This window comes from Myxocyprinus asiaticus, chromosome 33, assembly GCF_019703515.2.
Source record: "Myxocyprinus asiaticus isolate MX2 ecotype Aquarium Trade chromosome 33, UBuf_Myxa_2, whole genome shotgun sequence".
Taxonomy (NCBI): Eukaryota; Metazoa; Chordata; class Actinopteri; order Cypriniformes; family Catostomidae; genus Myxocyprinus; species Myxocyprinus asiaticus.
Genome location: NC_059376.1, coordinates 41,323,282 through 41,342,133, shown reverse-complemented (window position 1 = coordinate 41,342,133; position 18,852 = coordinate 41,323,282). Strand labels below are relative to the sequence as shown.

The window sequence follows — 18,852 nt, the reverse complement described above, 5'->3', positions numbered from 1 at the left end:
TTTACTAACTCTAATTACTTTACTAATGTCAGTTTACTACTGTCACTTTATTAACGTTACTTTAGTAACGTCACTTTACTAACATCACTTTACTAACATTATTGATGTCATTTTACTAATGTCACTTTACAAACTTCACTTTACTAAGGTCACTTTACTGATGTCAATTTACTAACTCTAATTACTTTACTAATGTCAGTTTACTAATGTCACTTTATTAACGTTACTTTAGTAACGTCACTTTACTAACATCACTTTACTAACATTATTGATGTCATTTTACTAATGTCACTTTACTAACTTTAATTACTTTACTAATGTCACTTTACTAAGGTCACTTTACTAACATTACTGATGTCATTTTACTAATGTCACTTTCCTAACTGTAATTAATTTACTAACGTCACATTACTAAGGTCACTTTACTAATGTCATGTCACTAATGTCACTTTACTAACATTACTGATGTCATTTTACTAATGTCACTTTACAAACTTCACTTTACTAAGGTCACTTTACTGATGTCAATTTACTAACTCTAATTACTTTACTAACATCACTTTACTAACGTTACTTTACTAACATCACTTCACTAATGTCACTTTACTAACGTCACTTCACTAATGTCACTTTAATAACATTACTGATATCATTTTACTAATGTTACTTTACTAACATTACTGATGTAATTTTACTAATGTCACTTTACTAACTTCACTTTACTAATGTCTCTTTAATAACATTACTGATATAATTTTACTAAAGTCACTTTACTAACATTACTGATATCATTTTACTAAAGTCACTTTACTAACATTACTGATGTCATTTTACTAAATTCACTTTACTAAAGTCACTTTACTAACGTCACTTCACTAATGTCACTTTACTAACGTCACTTCACTAATGTAACTTTACTAACATTGCTGATGTCATTTTACTAATGTCACTTTACTAACTTCACTTTACTAATGTCACTTTACTAACATTACTGATGTCATTTTACTAATGTCACTTTACTAACTTTACTAATGTCACTGTACTAACATTACTGATGTCATTTTACTAACATTACTGATGTCATTTACTAATGTCACTTTACTAACTTCACTTTACTAATGTCTCTAAAAACATTACTGATATAATTTTACTAAAGTCACTTTAATAACATTTAGTCACTTTAATAACATTACTGATATAATTTCACTAAAGTCACTTTACTAACATTACTGATGTCATTTTACTAACATCACTTTACTAACATTACTGATGTCATTTTACTAACATCACTTTACTAACATTACTGATGTCATTTTACTAATGTCACTTTACTAACTTCACTTTACTAATGTCTCTAATAACATTACTGATATAATTTTACTAAAGTCACTTTACTAACATTACTGATGTCATTTTACTAACATCACTTTACTAACATTACTGATGTCATTTTACTAACATCACTTTACTAACATTACTGATGTCATTTTACTAATGTCACTTTACTAACTCTAATTACTTTACTAATGTCACTTTACTAACGTCACTTTACTAACATCACTTTACTAACATTACTGATGTCATTTTACTAATGTCACTTTACTAACTCTAATTACTTTACTAACATCACTTACTAACATTACTGATGTAATTTTACTAAAGTCACTTACTAACATTACTGATGTAATTTTACTAACATCACTTTACTAACATTACTGATGTCATTTTACTAATGTCACTTTACTAACTCTAATTACTTTACTAATGTCACTTTACTAACGTCACTTTACTAACATCACTTTACTAACATTACTGATGTCATTTTACTAATGTCACTTTACTAACTCTAATTACTTTACTAAGGTCACTTTACTAAGGTCACTTTACTAACATTACTGATGTAATTTTACTAAAGTCACTTACTAACATTACTGATGTAATTTTACCAACATCACTTTACTAACATTACTGATGTCATTTTACTAATGTCACTTTACTAACATTACTGATGTCATTTTACTAATGTCACTTTACTAAGGTCACTTTACTAATGTCACTTTACTAAGGTCACTTTACTAACATTACTGATGTCATTTTACTAATGTCACTTTACTAAGGTCACTTTACTAATGTCACTTTACTAAGGTCACTTTACTAACATCACTAATGTCACTTTACTAACGTCACTTCGCTAACGTCACTTTATTAATATTACTGATGTCATTTTACTAAATTCACTTTACTAACTTCATTTTACTAAAGTCACTTTACTAATATTACTGATGTAATTTTACTAAAGTTATTTTACTATCATTACTGATGTCCTTTTACTAATGTCACTTTACTAACATTACTGATGTAATTTTACTAAAGTCACTTTACTAACATTACTGATGTCATTTTACTAACATCACTTTACTAACATTACTGATGTCATTTTACTAATGTTACTTTACTAACTCTAATTACTTTACTAAGGTCACTTTACTAAGGTCACTTTACTAACGTCACTTTACTAACATCACTTTACTAACATTACTGATGTAATTTTACTAATGTCACTTTACTAACTCTAATTACTTTAGTAATGTCACTTTACTAAGGTCACTTTACTAATGTCACTTTACTAAGGTCACTTCACTAACGTCACTTTATTAATATTATTGATGTCATTTTACTAATGTCTCTTTAATAACATTACTGATATAATTTTACTAAAGTCACTTTACTAACATAACTGATGTAATTTTACTTAAGTCACTTTACTAACATTACTGATGTCATTTTACTAAATTCACTTTACTAACCTCATTTTACTAAAGTCACTTTAATAACATTACTGATGTCATTTTACTAAGGTCACTTTACTAACTTCACTTTACTAACTTCATTTTACTAAAGTCACTTTACTAACATTACTGATGTAATTTTACTAAAGTCACTTTACTATCATTACTGATGTCCTTTTACTAATGTCACTTTACTAACATTACTGATGTCATTTTACTAAAGTCACTTTACTAACATTACTGATGTCATTTTACTAAAGTCACTTTACTAACATTACTGATGTCATTTTACTAAAGTCACTTTACTAACTTCACTTTACTGACTGTCATTTTACTAAAGTCACTTTACTAACATTACTGATGTCATTTTACTAATGTCACTTTACTAATGTCACTTTACTAAGATTACTAAGGTCACTTTACTAACTTCACTTTACTAATGTCACTTTACTAACATTACTGATGTCATTTTACTAATGTCACTTTACTAACTTCACTTTACTAATGTCACTTTACTAACACTACTGATGTCATTTTACTAATGTCACTTAAATAACATTACTAAGGTAACTTTTCTAACTTCACTTTACTAATGTCACTTTACTAACATTACTAAGGTCACTTTACTAACTTCACTTTACTAATGTCACTTTACTAACATTACTGATGTCATTTTACTAAAGTCATTTTACTAAGGTCACTTTACTGATGTCACTACTAACTTCACTTTACTAACTTCATTTTACTAAAGTCACTTTACTAACATTACTGATGTCATTTTACTAAAGTCACTTTACTGATGTCACTACTAACTTCAATTTACTAAGGTCATTTACTAGTCTTCTAACATTACTGATGTCATTTACTAATGTCACTTTACTAACTTCATTACTAAGGTCACTTTACTAACTTCACTTTACTAATGTCACTTTACTAACATTACTGATGTCATTTTACTAAAGTCACTTTACTAACTTATAAGGTCACTTTACTGATGTCACTACTAACTTCACTTTACTAACATTACATTTTACTAAAGTCACTTTACTAACATTACTGATGTTATTTTACTAAAGTCATTTTACTAAGTCAGTCACTTTACTGATGTCATTTTACTAAATTCACTTTACTAACCTCATTTTACTAAAGTCACTTTAATAACATTACTGATGTCATTTTACTAAGGTCACTTTACTAACTTCACTTTACTAACTTCATTTTACTAAAGTCACTTTACTAACATTACTGATGTAATTTTACTAAAGTCACTTTACTATCATTACTGATGTCCTTTTACTAATGTCACTTTACTAACATTACTGATGTAATTTTACTAAAGTCACTTTACTATCATTACTGATGTCCTTTTACTAATGTCACTTTACTAACATTACTGATGTCATTTTACTAATGTCACTTTACAAACTTCACTTTACAAACTTCACTTTACTAATGTCACTTTACTAACTTCACTTTACTAATGTCACTTTACTAACATCACTTCACTAATGTCACTTTACTAACATTACTGATGTAATTTTACTAATGTCACTTTACTAACTTCACTTTACTAATGTCACTGTACTAACATTACTAATGTCATTTTACTAACATTACTGATGTCATTTTACTAATGTCACTTTACTAACTTCACTTTACTAATGTCTCTAATAACATTACTGATATAATTTTACTAAAGTCACTTTAATAACATTTAGTCACTTTAATAACATTACTGATATAATTTTACTAAAGTCACTTTACTAACATTACTGATGTCATTTTACTAACATCACTTTACTAACATTACTGATGTCATTTTACTAACATCACTTTACTAACATTACTGATGTCATTTTACTAACATCACTTTACTAACATTACTGATGTCATTTTACTAATGTCACTTTACTAACTCTAATTACTTTACCAATGTCACTTTACTAACGTCACTTTACTAACATCACTTTACTAACATTACTGATGTCATTTTACTAATGTCACTTTACTAACTCTAATTACTTTACTAACGTCACTTTACTAAGGTCACTTTACTAACATTACTGATTTAATTTTACTAAAGTCACTTACTAACATTACTGATGTAATTTTACTAACATCACTTTACTAACATTACTGATGTCATTTTACTAATGTCACTTTAATAACTCTACTTTACTAACGTCACTTTACTAAGGTCACTTTGCTATGGTCACTTTACTAACATTACTGATGTCATTTTACTAATGTCACTTTACTAAGGTCACTTTACTTATGTCACTTTACTAAGGTCACTTTACTAACGTCACTTCGCTAACGTCACTTTATTAACATTACTGATGTCATTTTACTAAATTCACTTTACTAACTTCATTTTACTAAAGTCACTTTACTAACATTACTGATGTCATTTTACTAAGGTCATTTTACTAACTTCACTTTACTAACTTCATTTTACTAAAGTCACTTTACTAACATTACTGATGTAATTTTACTAGTCACTGTACTATCATTACTGATGTCCTTTTACTAATGTCACTTTACTGACATTACTGATGTCATTTTACTAAAGTCACTTTACTAACATTACTGATGTCATTTTACTAAAGTCACTTTACTAACATTACTGATGTCATTTTACTAATGTCACTTTACTAATGTCACTTTACTAACATTACTAAGGTCACTTTACTAACTTCACTTTACTAATGTCACTTTACTAACATTACTGATGTCATTTTACTAATGTCACTTTACTAACTTCACTTTACTAATGTCACTTTACTAACATTTCTGATGTAATTTTACTAAAGTCACTTTACTAAGGTCACTTTACAAGCATCAATTAAATAACTCCACTTTACTAACTTCACTTTACTAATGTCACTTTAATAACTCCACTTTACTAACTTCACTTTACTAAGGTCACTTTACTAACATCACATCATCAAATTAGTTTACTAACTTTACTAATGTCACTTTACTAATGTCTGTTTAATAACTCCACTTTACTAACTTTACTAACATCACATCATCAAATCGGTTTACTAACTTTACTAAATGTTGCTTTACTAACTTCACTAACTTCACTTTACTAATGTCTCTTAACTAAGTTCACTTTACTTACTTCACTATACTTACTGTACTTCACTTTAGTAATAATGCTTTACTATGCCACTTTACTAACATCACTTTACTAATGTCTCCTCATTTACTAACATCATTTTACTGACTTAATTTTACTAAGGTCACTTAACTAAAATCACATCATCAAATCACTTTATTAACTTCACTTTACTAAATGCTGCTTTACTAACTTCACTTCACTAACTTCACTTACTAATGTCTCTTAACTAACTTTATTTACTTCACTTTGGTAACATCACTTTACTAATGTCCCTTCACTTTACTTTACTAACAGCACTTTACAAATGCCACTCTATTAACACCACTTTCCTAAAAGTCACTTTACTAATGTCATTTTAATAACATTACTGTACTAACATCACTTTACTAACTTTACTCACTAACTTCATTTTATTAACATCACTTTCCAAATGTCACTTTACTAATTTAACTTTAATAACTCATTAACACTTCACCTTTACTAATATGCCAACAAATGCCACAGTTGATATGTGTAAACAGAGTTAGGAGAAAGCTCAGAGGTTTCATTTGTCATGTTATTGATCAGTCTTTCACAAATATCAGTTTGCTGCTGATGTTGAAATGTAGGCGGAACCACCTGGGGAAATAACAAACTGTACAGTCTAGGTAGGGTGTGAACTACACAATGAGTGGAGTTTGCAGGAAAACGGTGCCAAGGGGAAAGAAAGAAAAAATGAATAAATATATTTTTATAGTTTCATTAATTTCATGAAGTATCCATGCATTCCTTCATTAATTTTCTATAGCCGTTTATCCTATGTAAGGTCACGGGGTTGCTGTAGCATATTCCAGCGACCTCGGGCCGAAGGCAGGAAAACACCCTGAACAGGTGGTTCATGAAATATACACTGCTTTAGTAAATGTTCTATAGATTATGTTCTGTGTTGTTAATACACTCAGGCTTTCATGCATTTATATATTGGCCTGCTGAGGCAACGTTAATAGCATGATCAACTTTAGGGGTAGTCGACTTGATACTGTTAAAATGTTCCTTGTGTACTTTGTTAAATTAAGTCTGTTTAATGTATGAATACTGTCACTCTTCTCATAGCAAGCAAAATTACAGCAGCAACTGGACCTTCAGAAGAGTCACATCTTCAGACTGACACAAGGACTTCAGGACGCACTGGACCAGACTGATCTTCTGAAGACAGAGAGAACCGACCTGGAGTACCAGCTAGAAAACATACAGGTACACACACACACATACAAACCCATGCTTATTTGGATGCATAACATGAATGTTGGTATGTTCAGAATGGCTTACTACCATACTGCTTGTACTAGGAATGCAGTATTCTTAATGTACATACACAGTACGCAAATGTTCTGTAGCCATAGTAGTGCTTAAGTAGTAGTGCACTGCAATGAATACTATTCTGAGTGATCACTACTACATATTGTTTTTAAAGTAGTATGCAATATGCAGTATATACTATGTGTAGAATGCACTAGGTAGTACGCTAGTGTTTTATTTTGAGTTATCAATGATACATAGCTTTTTAAATAGTATACAGTATATACTGTGTAGTGTGCAGTTGGTAGTGCACCAGTATTCTATTCTGAGTTATCAATACTACATTGATTTTTTTTTAAGTAGAAAGCAGTATACAGTATATACTGTGTGTAGAATGCACTAGGTAGTATGCTAGCATTCTATTGTGACCTACCAATACTATATAAGTTTTAAAAAGTATACAGTTTATACAGCATAATATGCAATAGCTAGAACGCTAGTATTCTATTCTGAGTTATCAATACTACATCGCTTTTTTAAATAGTATGCAGTATACAGTATATACTGTGTGTAGAATGCACTAGGTAGTACGCTAGTATTCTATTCTGAGTTATCAATACTACATAGATTTTTTTTTAGAATGCAGTATACAGTATATACTGTGTGTAAAATGCACTATGTAGTATGCTAGTATTCTACTGTGACTTACCAATAGTATATCGTTTTTAAATAGTATACAGTTTATACAGCATAATATGCAATAGCTAGTACACTAGTACTCTATTCTGAGTTATCAATACTACATTGTTTTTTAAGAAGTATGCAGTATACAGTACATACAGTACTGTGTTTAGAATGCACTAGGTAGTATGCTTGTATTCTATTTTGAGTTATCACTACTACATAGTTTTTTAAATAGTATGCAGTACAGTAAATACTGCGAAGTATGCAGTCGGTAGTGCACTAGAATTCTATTCTGAGTTATCAGTACTACATAGTTTTATACGAAGTATGCAGTATACCGTACATACAGTACTGTGCAGAATGCACTAAGTATTATGCTTGTATTCTGAGTTATCACTACTACATACTTTTTTAAATAGTATGCAGTAAACAGTATATACTGTGTAGTATGCAGTTGGTTGTGCACTAGTATTCTATTCTGAGTTATCAGTACTGCATTGTTTTTTAATGTGTGTAGAATGCACTAGGTAGTATGCTTTTATTCTATTGTGAGCTATCAGTACTATGTAGTTTTTAAATAGTATGTGGTATACACTATATACTTCATAATGTGCAGTAGGTAGTAGGCTAGTATTTTATTCTGAGTTAACGATACTACTATACTATTGTTTATTAAAGTAGTATGCCGTGTACAGTATGTACTCTGTAGGCTGCACTAGGTAGTATGCTAGTATATTATTATGTTATCAGCACTACATAGTTTTTTTCAAATAGTATGCTGTATATAGTATATACTGTGTAGTATGCAGCAGTTAGTACACTAGTATTCTATTCTGAGTTATCAGTTATATACTTTTAAAGTATTATGCAGTATAAAATATATACAGTGTAGAATGCACTATGTAGTTTGCTAGTATTCTATTGTGAGTTATCAATACTACATAGTTTTTTAAAAGTTTTAATATACAGAACTGCATATACTGCATGATATGATCAATACTGATCAATACTACATATTGATTTAAAAAATAGTATGCAGTATTCATACTGTTTAGTATGCTGAAGGTAGTATGCTAGCATTCTATTGTGCATTATCAAAATTACCATCATATTGTGTGTTTTTTTTTTAAATAGTATGCAGTTTATAGTATATACTGTGTAGTATGCAGTAGGTGGTACACTAGTATTCCATTGCGAACATACCCACAATGGTCAGAGCTGTATTTTAAGAGCAGTATGGCACCCCTTGCAGGCAGCATACTCTCATGAGAAAGTCAAGATGGAGGGGACCATCACGCAGCAGACGAAGCTCATCGACTTCCTGCAGGCCAAGGTAGAGCACCCCTCTAAGAGGAAAAAGGTCAGAGTCATCCGCTGGAAATTCACTTCATTAACTAACTAATCCGACTAACTGCCTGCTGAGCTGCGTATTAGGTGTCCCTGAAGCGTCAGTTGTGATCGTAAGTTTATACACCCCTTGCAGAAAAAAGTTTAGCAATTTTAAAAATGGTGAGATCTTAAATATTTTCTTTTTTATTTTATTTAGTGCTGCCAGGAAGAAGCTGCATAACAGATATTTATTCCACAAGACAAAATAACAAATGATTATCCTGTTCAAAAGTTTACACACCCTTATTTCCTAATATTTTGTGTTGCCTACTTGAGCATCAACAACGGATTGCAGCATTTTGTGATATGAGTAGATGTGCAGTAAGGCAGAGTGACAGTTTTATTGCATAGAATAAAGATGCAAAGAAAGTGAAGGTAACTGAGTCACACATTCTGTCTAATATTTGCTTTTGTGTTCCAAGGAAGAAATAAAATCACATGAGTTTGGAACAATATGAGGGTGATTAAATGTAAACAGAATTTTCATTTTTAGGTGAACTGTCCCTTTAAGAACCATGGCTATGTAAACTTTTAAACAGAATAATTTGTGCTATTTATTTATTATTTTGTCTTGTGGAATATATATGTAAATATCTGTTATGTCAAATAGCTTTTTTTAAATAGCAAAGGGTATGTAAATTCATGAGCAGAACTGTACATATTCAAATAACAGCATAAACTATACTGTAAACCGATCAGAAATCTCACAGTAGAATAAAAGGAGTTCTACGTCCACATGTGCCCATTTCGCCCTGAATAAGTTGTAGAAAGGGACACCTAATTAGACTGAATATCTAGGGGACGTTTCGAATAGCAGGATAGAGTCCCAGCATACTAAACTTCTGCAGCAGGGCGCATGAGCCTGGGCGATTCACTCTGTCTTGTGTTCTGCGTTTAGGGTATCTTCAGCGGGCGACGGCGTGAGGATATTCTGGCAGCACTGGCAGCTCAGGGTCAGACGCATGTGCCCGCTGTACCCGCTGTGGCCCCGGTGCCCCTGCAGTACAGTGACCTGAAGGCAGCGCTGGAGAAGGAGAGAGCCCGGTGCTCAGAGCTTGAAGACGCCCTGCAGAAAACACGCCACGAGCTCAGAGAGGGTGTGACACTCTAAATATCTCTTGTGTTTTCCAGCATCATTTATAGTTACATCATTTTGAGGCTTGGGAATACCTTTTTTTGTGACACTACCATGATGGCAATACTGTACTATGGTATTCTCTGAAGTTCACTGGACTGGAGTACCACACACTGTAAATACCATGGGATGTGAATATAGTTATCATTTAACAGTACCATGGTAGACTATAATCTTACCGTGTTTTTTGGGCATGGTAATACTATGTTTTATGGCTACTAGCATGATGGAAAGACCGTGGTAGATGAATATGGTTATCATTCATCATGTCTCTCTTATATCTCACTGTGATCTCCTCCGCTCAGCAGTTCAGTTTAATAAAGCTCTGGAGCACAGTGGAACTCCATCCACTCCAGGTCTGGCCCGTCAGCAGCTCATGATGTCAACCAAATCCAACAAATCACCTGAACGTCAGCCCAGCCTCATGCCCTCCAACTCTGGCCGCAGGAAGGACGCTGGCAATCCGGAAGGTAAGAATTGAGACAGAGGCTTTACAACCTCTTTATTTTCATAAAAAAACACAAAATGCTTTATCTCTCCTTTTGGCATTTCATCTCACACAGAGAAACAAACAGGGAAATTTAATTAAAATCCAATAGGAAAGTGCTTGTTTTACTGTTTGCCTATCAATGTTTCAATAGAAGATGAGAACTTATTCTCTTCTGAAGGACTCAAAACGGGACAGACGTATTTATAACAAATGTCTTCACTCATGTCTGTCCACACTCACTGTCCTCTCTGTTGTCATCCCACAGAAATAAGGAGAGTCACTTCTGAAAGTAAGTTCTTAGTAACAGACGTAGGTGACCCATTGTCTAGAAACAGTGCTATTTGTTCCTGAAAACTTAAGGAAGGTTGCATTATTTCAACCCTGTCACAGTCATATGACATTTCTCTAAACACATGTGTTCAAATGTGTCAACCCTGTTGCATAAAAAATAGCTAATAATGCTAATACACCACATTATTTACATAAATATTTTTGATCATAATTGTTTGTCCAATTAAAAAGATGACATTTTTTGCTTGCTAAGACTTAAATAAGAGTAGACATAATGAAAGATGAAGATTGCAAGAGGAATGTCTCTGTGCAACAGAGTTGAAACAGAAGTGAATGCATAAAGCATTTATATAAAAAAATTACATAAATAAAGTATATATATATATATATATATATATATATATATATATATATATATATTATGTATATATTATATTATTTAATTTAATAAAAAAATATATATATATATATATATACTTACCATAAAAACCCATTAAGATGTAATGGTAATGATTGAGGTCATGCAAATTGTCAGATACTGGAATTTAATAATATTTTAAAATAAAATGAAATTTATTTTCTAAGATTTCTTTCGAATTACACTCTAAACAGAGTTCAGATCGATCAAAAAATATGACTTTAAGTTAAATATTTGTGTTCTTTTCTGTTATTTACATCAAAAGTACATCATGTGGACACAAATGGCACCGTTTCCTAACGGCGGCTCTCCGTTACTCATTTTTCTTGATATTTATCTTTATATCCCTGCAGAGATAAGCTCTCTGGCCAAATCAAAACACTTCTGATGGAATAAACTTGAGGAAATGCTTTAGATGAAGTTTTGAATATACACCTGTTATATCAGGTCATCGTGATGGATGCAGACTTTCACTCAGGACATCATTGAATGATTCTGTATCTCCAAAGCTCCCGAGCACAGAACTGTCCGGACACTGAGCTTATCTCAAATGCAGCTTCGGGCTCGTGCTCGTTTAAATGGCCATACTCCTGCTGTATGCCATGCAGAATGTGAGAACTCCATGATCTTTGCATGCATGTACCCAAGCTATACAGCTTGGACAGTACATTGATGCTGGCGTTCTCAGGGCTGATATTTCACCTGTGCTCTGGTGGAGAAATGTTCTCTGGAGAGGACATTTTATAGCTTGCTTTGGGCTGTCTGCATAAGTGATATGAAGACTCTTTTCTGCAGATATAAGTGTGTTTTTGTCTGTTTGTTCCTGTAGAATATGCCAGACGTGTGAAGGACAGAATCCATCACAACACTCCTCACCGCTTCACACAAGGGCTCAACATGCGAGCAGCGCGCTGCACCGTCTGTCTGGATACAGTTCATTTTGGACGACAGGCTGCTACCTGCATTGGTGCGGGTCAACTTTGATCTTTTTCCCCATCTCGGAATAAACACTCCCTCATTACACTAACAAAAATGTATGTTATAAACATGTTTTCTTTCTAACATTCATTGGGTATCTCACTATGGAAAATCGCCTTGGGCGTGACCAATCCTGAAAGCACCAATAACACCACGTCTGTCGGTCGACAGAACGTCACAGTCCCACCTCCCTCATATTAGTCACTGCCATAGGTCCCTTCTTTATTCTCGTTCTCTTCCTCATGAAGATCATTGAAAGCTATCCTCAGCAGGGCTCGCAGTCGAGCAAGAAAAGACGGGTGACCAAACGGTTCAGGACATGGAGTGGGTGAACAGCACTCACAGAGTAGCTTGAGTAACCCTTTGGGCCTGGCCCACAAGAGGCTGAATTTGAGAGTCACGGGTTTACCCCCAAGGGTAATTGAAACAATCCTGAGCCTGAAGGCGGCATCAATGCGCTCCGTGTATAATCGAAAATGGGTTGTGTTTGAGCAGTGGCATGCACACAGACACATCTGACTATTTTACCCAAAATATGTGTGTGCTATGCGTATTTAGGCTCATTAGAGGATTGCGTCGTTTCTCTCGCGTCACCTGCGAGTCGAATGTCCCCTGCGCAGCGCCTGAGTAGCACTATTTGAATGATGCGTGGAGCTTGCGCCTAAGTAGAGCGCTCCAAATCACTCTCAAATCATTTCAGTTAGTATGCTGCCACAGAAGACAGCTTCCTTTGTAGGCAGGAGACGGCGAGGCAGCTCACTAAGTTTTGGAACAGACCTATACTGGCCTGTCATGTGGGAACTGACCCATTGAATACAATAGGTCAACACCCGCTTGTTTACAGGTTTATGAGAGGCACTCAGCATTTGAACAGGTGTCAAAACCTCGAGTTTCGTCGTGGAATCTGTCCGTGGTCCATAAATGTTTTTCTCAGTCCCCGTTTGAGCCTGTTGAAAGTATAGAATTAAAGCTCCTTTCGTTAAAGGCAGCTTTGCGATTGGCTCTGACGACTGCGAAGCGGGTTAGTGAACTCCATGCTTTGTCGGTCTCTTGGATTGCTTTTCTGTGGATTTGTCGAGAGTGACTCTTAAGACGAATCCAGCCTTTGTGCCTAAAGTGAGTGACTCTGCTCTCAGTTTTAAATTGGGTTTTCACCTGCCTCTTTTTCCTTGTCGGAGGACGAGCGGCTTCACTGTTTTTGTCCAGTTTGTACTCTACGTTTGTTCGGGTAAAGAACGCAGACATTACGGAGAATTTTCGTGGGCTGATTCTCATAAAGGCAGACCCATATCACGACAGCGCCTGTATCATTGGGAAGTGGAGGCTTTTATATTGAGCCATAATAGCCTGGGGTTGTGACATCTGGAGGGCTTGAGAGCTCATTCTACCAGAGGCATGGCTACCGCATGGGCGCTGTTTAGGGGCATTTCAGTCTGGGACATTTGTGCGGTGGCGAGTTGGGCGTCACCTCACACTTTTGTTCGATTTTATAGACTCGATGTCACAAAGCCATTATTGGCTCATTCTGTCCTTAGTGTAGGTGGTCATTCTGCTGATGTGTATATGTATATATTTATAAAACAACAACACAGTGAAAGCACTTTTATTTGTTTTTTCCCCCTCCCTTCTTTGGGAATTTGATTGGATTTCTGGTATAAGACACTACGAGTTGGTTGACAGGCCTGCTTCAGACAGCATATCTGCAATGTAGGAGTTGGCTATATCCCATAATGAGATACCGTACGAATGTTAGAAAGAGAACTTCAGGTTACTCAGGTAACCCCAGTTCTCTGATAACAAGAGGAAGGTATCTCACAACACTTCCCTCCTTGCAGTTGTATGGAGAAGAGATATGGGGAGCATGAAGAAGAGACCAATGGTAGTGTCTTATATGAGTGAGGTGGGGCTCCCTTATGACTGCTGTGACTGGTCTCTCAACTGACAGACGTAGTATTATTGGTGCTTCCAGAATTGGTCACGCCTGAGGCGATTTCCCATAGTGAGATACCTTACTCCTGTTATCAGAGAACTGGGGTTATGTGAGTTACCTAAAGTTTTATGGACATAAAACATTGGTACTACCATATTGTCATTTGGACACCATGGTGTTTTGGTTATGGTAAAAATGGTATTAGATTGGTTTTTGTACACTACTACCACTATTGTGTATCTTGGAGTACCATGTACATAAATACCATGGTATATGAATATGATAATCCTTACAAATAATACCCTCACAATACCATTTTTGGACCAAGTTTTTTTGGTACTGTGAGGGTCCTTTTTTTTTTTTAAAAGTGGATGAAACTTTTAAAAAATACCATGGCATTACCATCTGATATGATGACACCACCACAGCACTTTTTGTAGCTGTATCAACCTTTTCTCCTGTTCCTCCATAAGTATTCATTTTTGTTTATCCAGTCACTGACACAATTGGGTCGTCATGGGTTAACTGCAGATGTTGAGTCGTTTGCTTAACCGTCTTCTCTCTCCTGCAACAGAATGTCATGCTTTGTGCCACCCAAAATGCTCACCCTACTTGCCAGCCACCTGCGGCGTGCCCACTGAGTATGCCCTGCACCTGTCTGATGCACTGTGCAGGGAGAAGGGCAGCACCTCCGGTCTGAAGGACACTGGTGGACACATGAGACTAGAGGGATGGCTCAAACAGCCCAGGTGAGCACATGATCTCAGGTCCATAATGAAGAGATGTTTCATATTTCCATGACAATGATTTTACCACACCATGGCAGAATTCTTGATTCTGATTGGTTGGCATCAAGGGTGTTAACTTTGTATAATTGCATGTGTAATTTGTATAATTGTATAATGAAGTAGTTTCAACCTTTAGGTTTGTTGACCACATTACATTTGCACCAATCACTGGCTTTGTCTCGTTTGGAAGGATGCATCCTCCGGAGGTCGTGTCCTTTGAAGGCTGCAGTATACCGAGCGTCCTCCTTTAAACAAGCCTCATTTAAACGAGATGGCCTTCGTAGGACGAACGGAAACGGAACGGAACATGGTTGCTATGACAGCACGCCACTCTTTAACAAGCGCGAGCACTTTGAGTGAGAAGAGAACAAAGTCCCTCTGGAAGGGAATGTATGAGGTACATTTTAGGAGAGTTATAATGATGTAAAGAGAAAAGAAAATAGATTTTACAGGTATACTTTTAATCTAATACTTTATTTTAATTAGATATTCATATAATTGTACATATTATATACTCTGCACCCATCTTCTTAGGTACTTCAACTTGGGAATTAACATTCCTTGCGTTTGAACATCATATTTACGGGCAAATTGGCGTTATTTTTTTTAGACATTTCCGTTGAAGCAAAGAATTGTGGGTTGTGAGTGCCCACAAAGGATACACCTCATGCATCCTCCGAATTCCCGTGAAAGAAGGTAGCATTCGAAGGCTGCATTTGAAGTGTCCTACTCGCTTTTCTGAAACGAGACAGCCTCGATGACGTATACGGCCAACAAATGCGACCTCCGGAGTACGCATCCTTCCAAACAAGACACAGCCACTTTGTCACATTCTCTCTGATTTATTACGAAGTTGCGTATTTAAATGGTCAGTGACGCTGCTTTCAAAGACCCTACTGGCATGAGCAAGTACAGTAGTTCTAGTTTTAGTGTTTAGGGACAAAAACTGAAAAATGTCTTGCAATAATAATGGGTACCTTGAGTTCAGCTCATTTGGAAATTGCTTTTCAACAATTACTGAAATACTAGTAGGTTTGTCCTTTGTTTTTTCTTTTATCTTTTTTTATTACTGTTGTGTTTCTAAATGTAATTGATGCTTAAGCTGATGTGTTTTTTCCGATGTAATTTATTTTTTTTGTATCCCAGCTTAATATGCAGAATGAACCATTTGTAGGTTGATTTCACCAGAAAGTGTAACACTGTATCTCTTTGGTGCTATGAAAGCATTCCTCTGTTTGTTTGAGCTGCCCATCCAGCCCAACACATCAACATCAGTGTGACCATTGGTGTGAGTTTGGGGCGGGAATATTTGTTTGTACAACCAATAAAAGCAGTTTTCTGGGGTCAGTTTGAAACAGCGATTATTTGTGCAATTCCGTTTGATGACGCTAGTGTTGGAGATATTACACATAAATAAGGTTCCTGCGGGTTTCAAATGTCTTCAATTCAGTTTTCTAAAATTAAAGGTCATAAAAATTCTTAACTATCTTAAATGGTAAAACAAAAGTCTTATTTATCATTTGAAAAGGTCTTAAATTTGGGGACAAAAAGACAGGAATCAGGAAATGGCATAATGTTATTTTTTTACTTAAAAAGTCTATGATTTAATTAAGGGGTTATTTACACTTGGTCATTTAGCTATCCAATGAGAAAAAAATGCATGAAGTGACCAAGTGTAAATGCCCTCCAAAATGGATCCAAGAGGGATATAAATCCTCCAGAGGTGGTTTGAGATGCATTTTATTCAAAACTCGGTCAAGTATAAATGCCTCTGACTGTTCAAGCTACAAATGTAAATTTTACTGTGCCCAAACAGCGAAATGTCAGCATAGGGAAAACATTAAATATAACTGCTGCACCGTGCATTTGCTTAAGGCTCTCTTGGCGCAACACATAGTAATAAATTAAGAAAAGAGTGCACACTGTTGGAGAGACAGGACTTTTCTTCATTTATTAGATACAGATCACTGACAAAACTGAAACTAAACACTGACAATAAGCACAGCCATCACGCATGACACATCTTAACTGTGAAAAACACACAGCATGCACACGCACATACATGCATGACTTTGAGTTTTCAAAGTCACTTTAAATCAAATAATAAATCACATCTTTTAAATTTTCTGCCCGGCATCAGCATACTCTTATCACCGAAATTAACTCCATTTTATTTGTGTATAGAGAAGGAATTGAAGATCAGTTTTATATCCGTTTGACAGAGACACATTGATGTGGTGAAGTGTAATTGATGTGGCGACGTGTAAATGGAATGTGTATAACGGGAACCAGCTGGTACATGATAGCTGTGCGGTATGTGTAAACCTCACTCCCCTGGCCTCAAGAGGCGCACTAGCAACTTACACTAGGGGCTGTAGCCTTTAGCCACCTCATTAGCACACCTGCCTCCCATGCTGGAGACCCCGGTTCGAATCCCACTTGGAAGGGTTGAGCAGGACTGGTTATATGTGCTTATTTAATTGGATAACAATCCGATCAGTAAAAACGCATGAAGTGACAAAGTGTAAATACCCCCTAAATAATGCGTGCACCAAAGTATTGCACTATTGCACATTCTCCAAGCACGCAGGGAGCTCACGATGCAGTGTTTCCAGCAGTTTCAGCACAGTTCACAATCAGTAAGTATTGAACATTTATGACAAGTGATTGCTAATGATCTACTGTACTGTTGAAGAATTATGAAAATGTTTAAAGTATTTACAGTATATTGTAATATGTTTGTAGATTATTGTAAGAAGAGTGCATCGTTTATTTCCCTTATCTGTTTGTGTGAGCAGCTGGAAGCAGCAACAAACATTTCAAAATATGATTTCCAGTGTATTTTGGGCTTGTTTATTATTTAAAGTCCCACGTTATGCATCAAATCTTTTTTGTGGGTTTGTTCTGGCATGGACCTACAGAATTTATTTCATTTGTTTAGGTCTATAAAAAGGTCTTAAACAACCCTGTAATACATCTGTTAATAAGATGCATCATCTAACTGAACTCTGAGTGTTAGTGGTTGTTTTCCTGCAGAAACGGCAAGCGAGGTCAGGGCTGGGAGAGGAAGTACGTGGTTCTGGATGGATATAAAGTCATCACATACGAGACAGAACCAAGAGACGGTCTGCAAATGTTTTTATACTTTTTTCCAATGTGCATCAGTGCTTTTTGCACATGGCATGCTACAACCAAACTATCAACTGTTTAGAGTCATAATTTGATTACGTATAATCTTTTCAGAGTCAGTGAAGCCACTGGATGAGTTTGAGTTATGTCTGTCTGATGGAGAGGTGACGGTTCACTCGGCTGTTGGTACATCTGAGGTGCCAAACACAGCCAAATCAGGTGACACATTGTGCACTCTTAATGCAAATTGTAAATTTTGTATATGTAATATATAAAATAGCTTTTTATTCTCATGGTATTCTTTGAAGTACCGTGGATTGCCATGTAAATACCATGACACATGAATATGATAATCATTCATTAATATGTTATTCAGTATATCAAAGTACCATAGTATTACCATAACTGTACCATAGTACCACAAAG

The 18,852-nt window shown here is 34.9% G+C and overlaps 1 protein-coding gene across 1 annotated transcript in view; it reads left to right on the top strand.

The window, feature by feature from the left end:
* LOC127423772 (citron Rho-interacting kinase-like) overlaps positions 1-18,852 on the top strand; it is a 93,270-nt gene that overhangs the window by 50,058 nt on the left and 24,360 nt on the right. The window contains exons 20-27 of the mRNA XM_051668329.1: positions 7,009-7,149; positions 9,131-9,238; positions 10,166-10,364; positions 10,708-10,872; positions 12,431-12,568; positions 15,084-15,258; positions 18,334-18,422; positions 18,541-18,645. Of these exons, the coding sequence (XP_051524289.1) occupies positions 7,009-7,149; positions 9,131-9,238; positions 10,166-10,364; positions 10,708-10,872; positions 12,431-12,568; positions 15,084-15,258; positions 18,334-18,422; positions 18,541-18,645 (1,120 nt within the window). The remainder of the gene's footprint in view (positions 1-7,008; positions 7,150-9,130; positions 9,239-10,165; positions 10,365-10,707; positions 10,873-12,430; positions 12,569-15,083; positions 15,259-18,333; positions 18,423-18,540; positions 18,646-18,852) is intronic.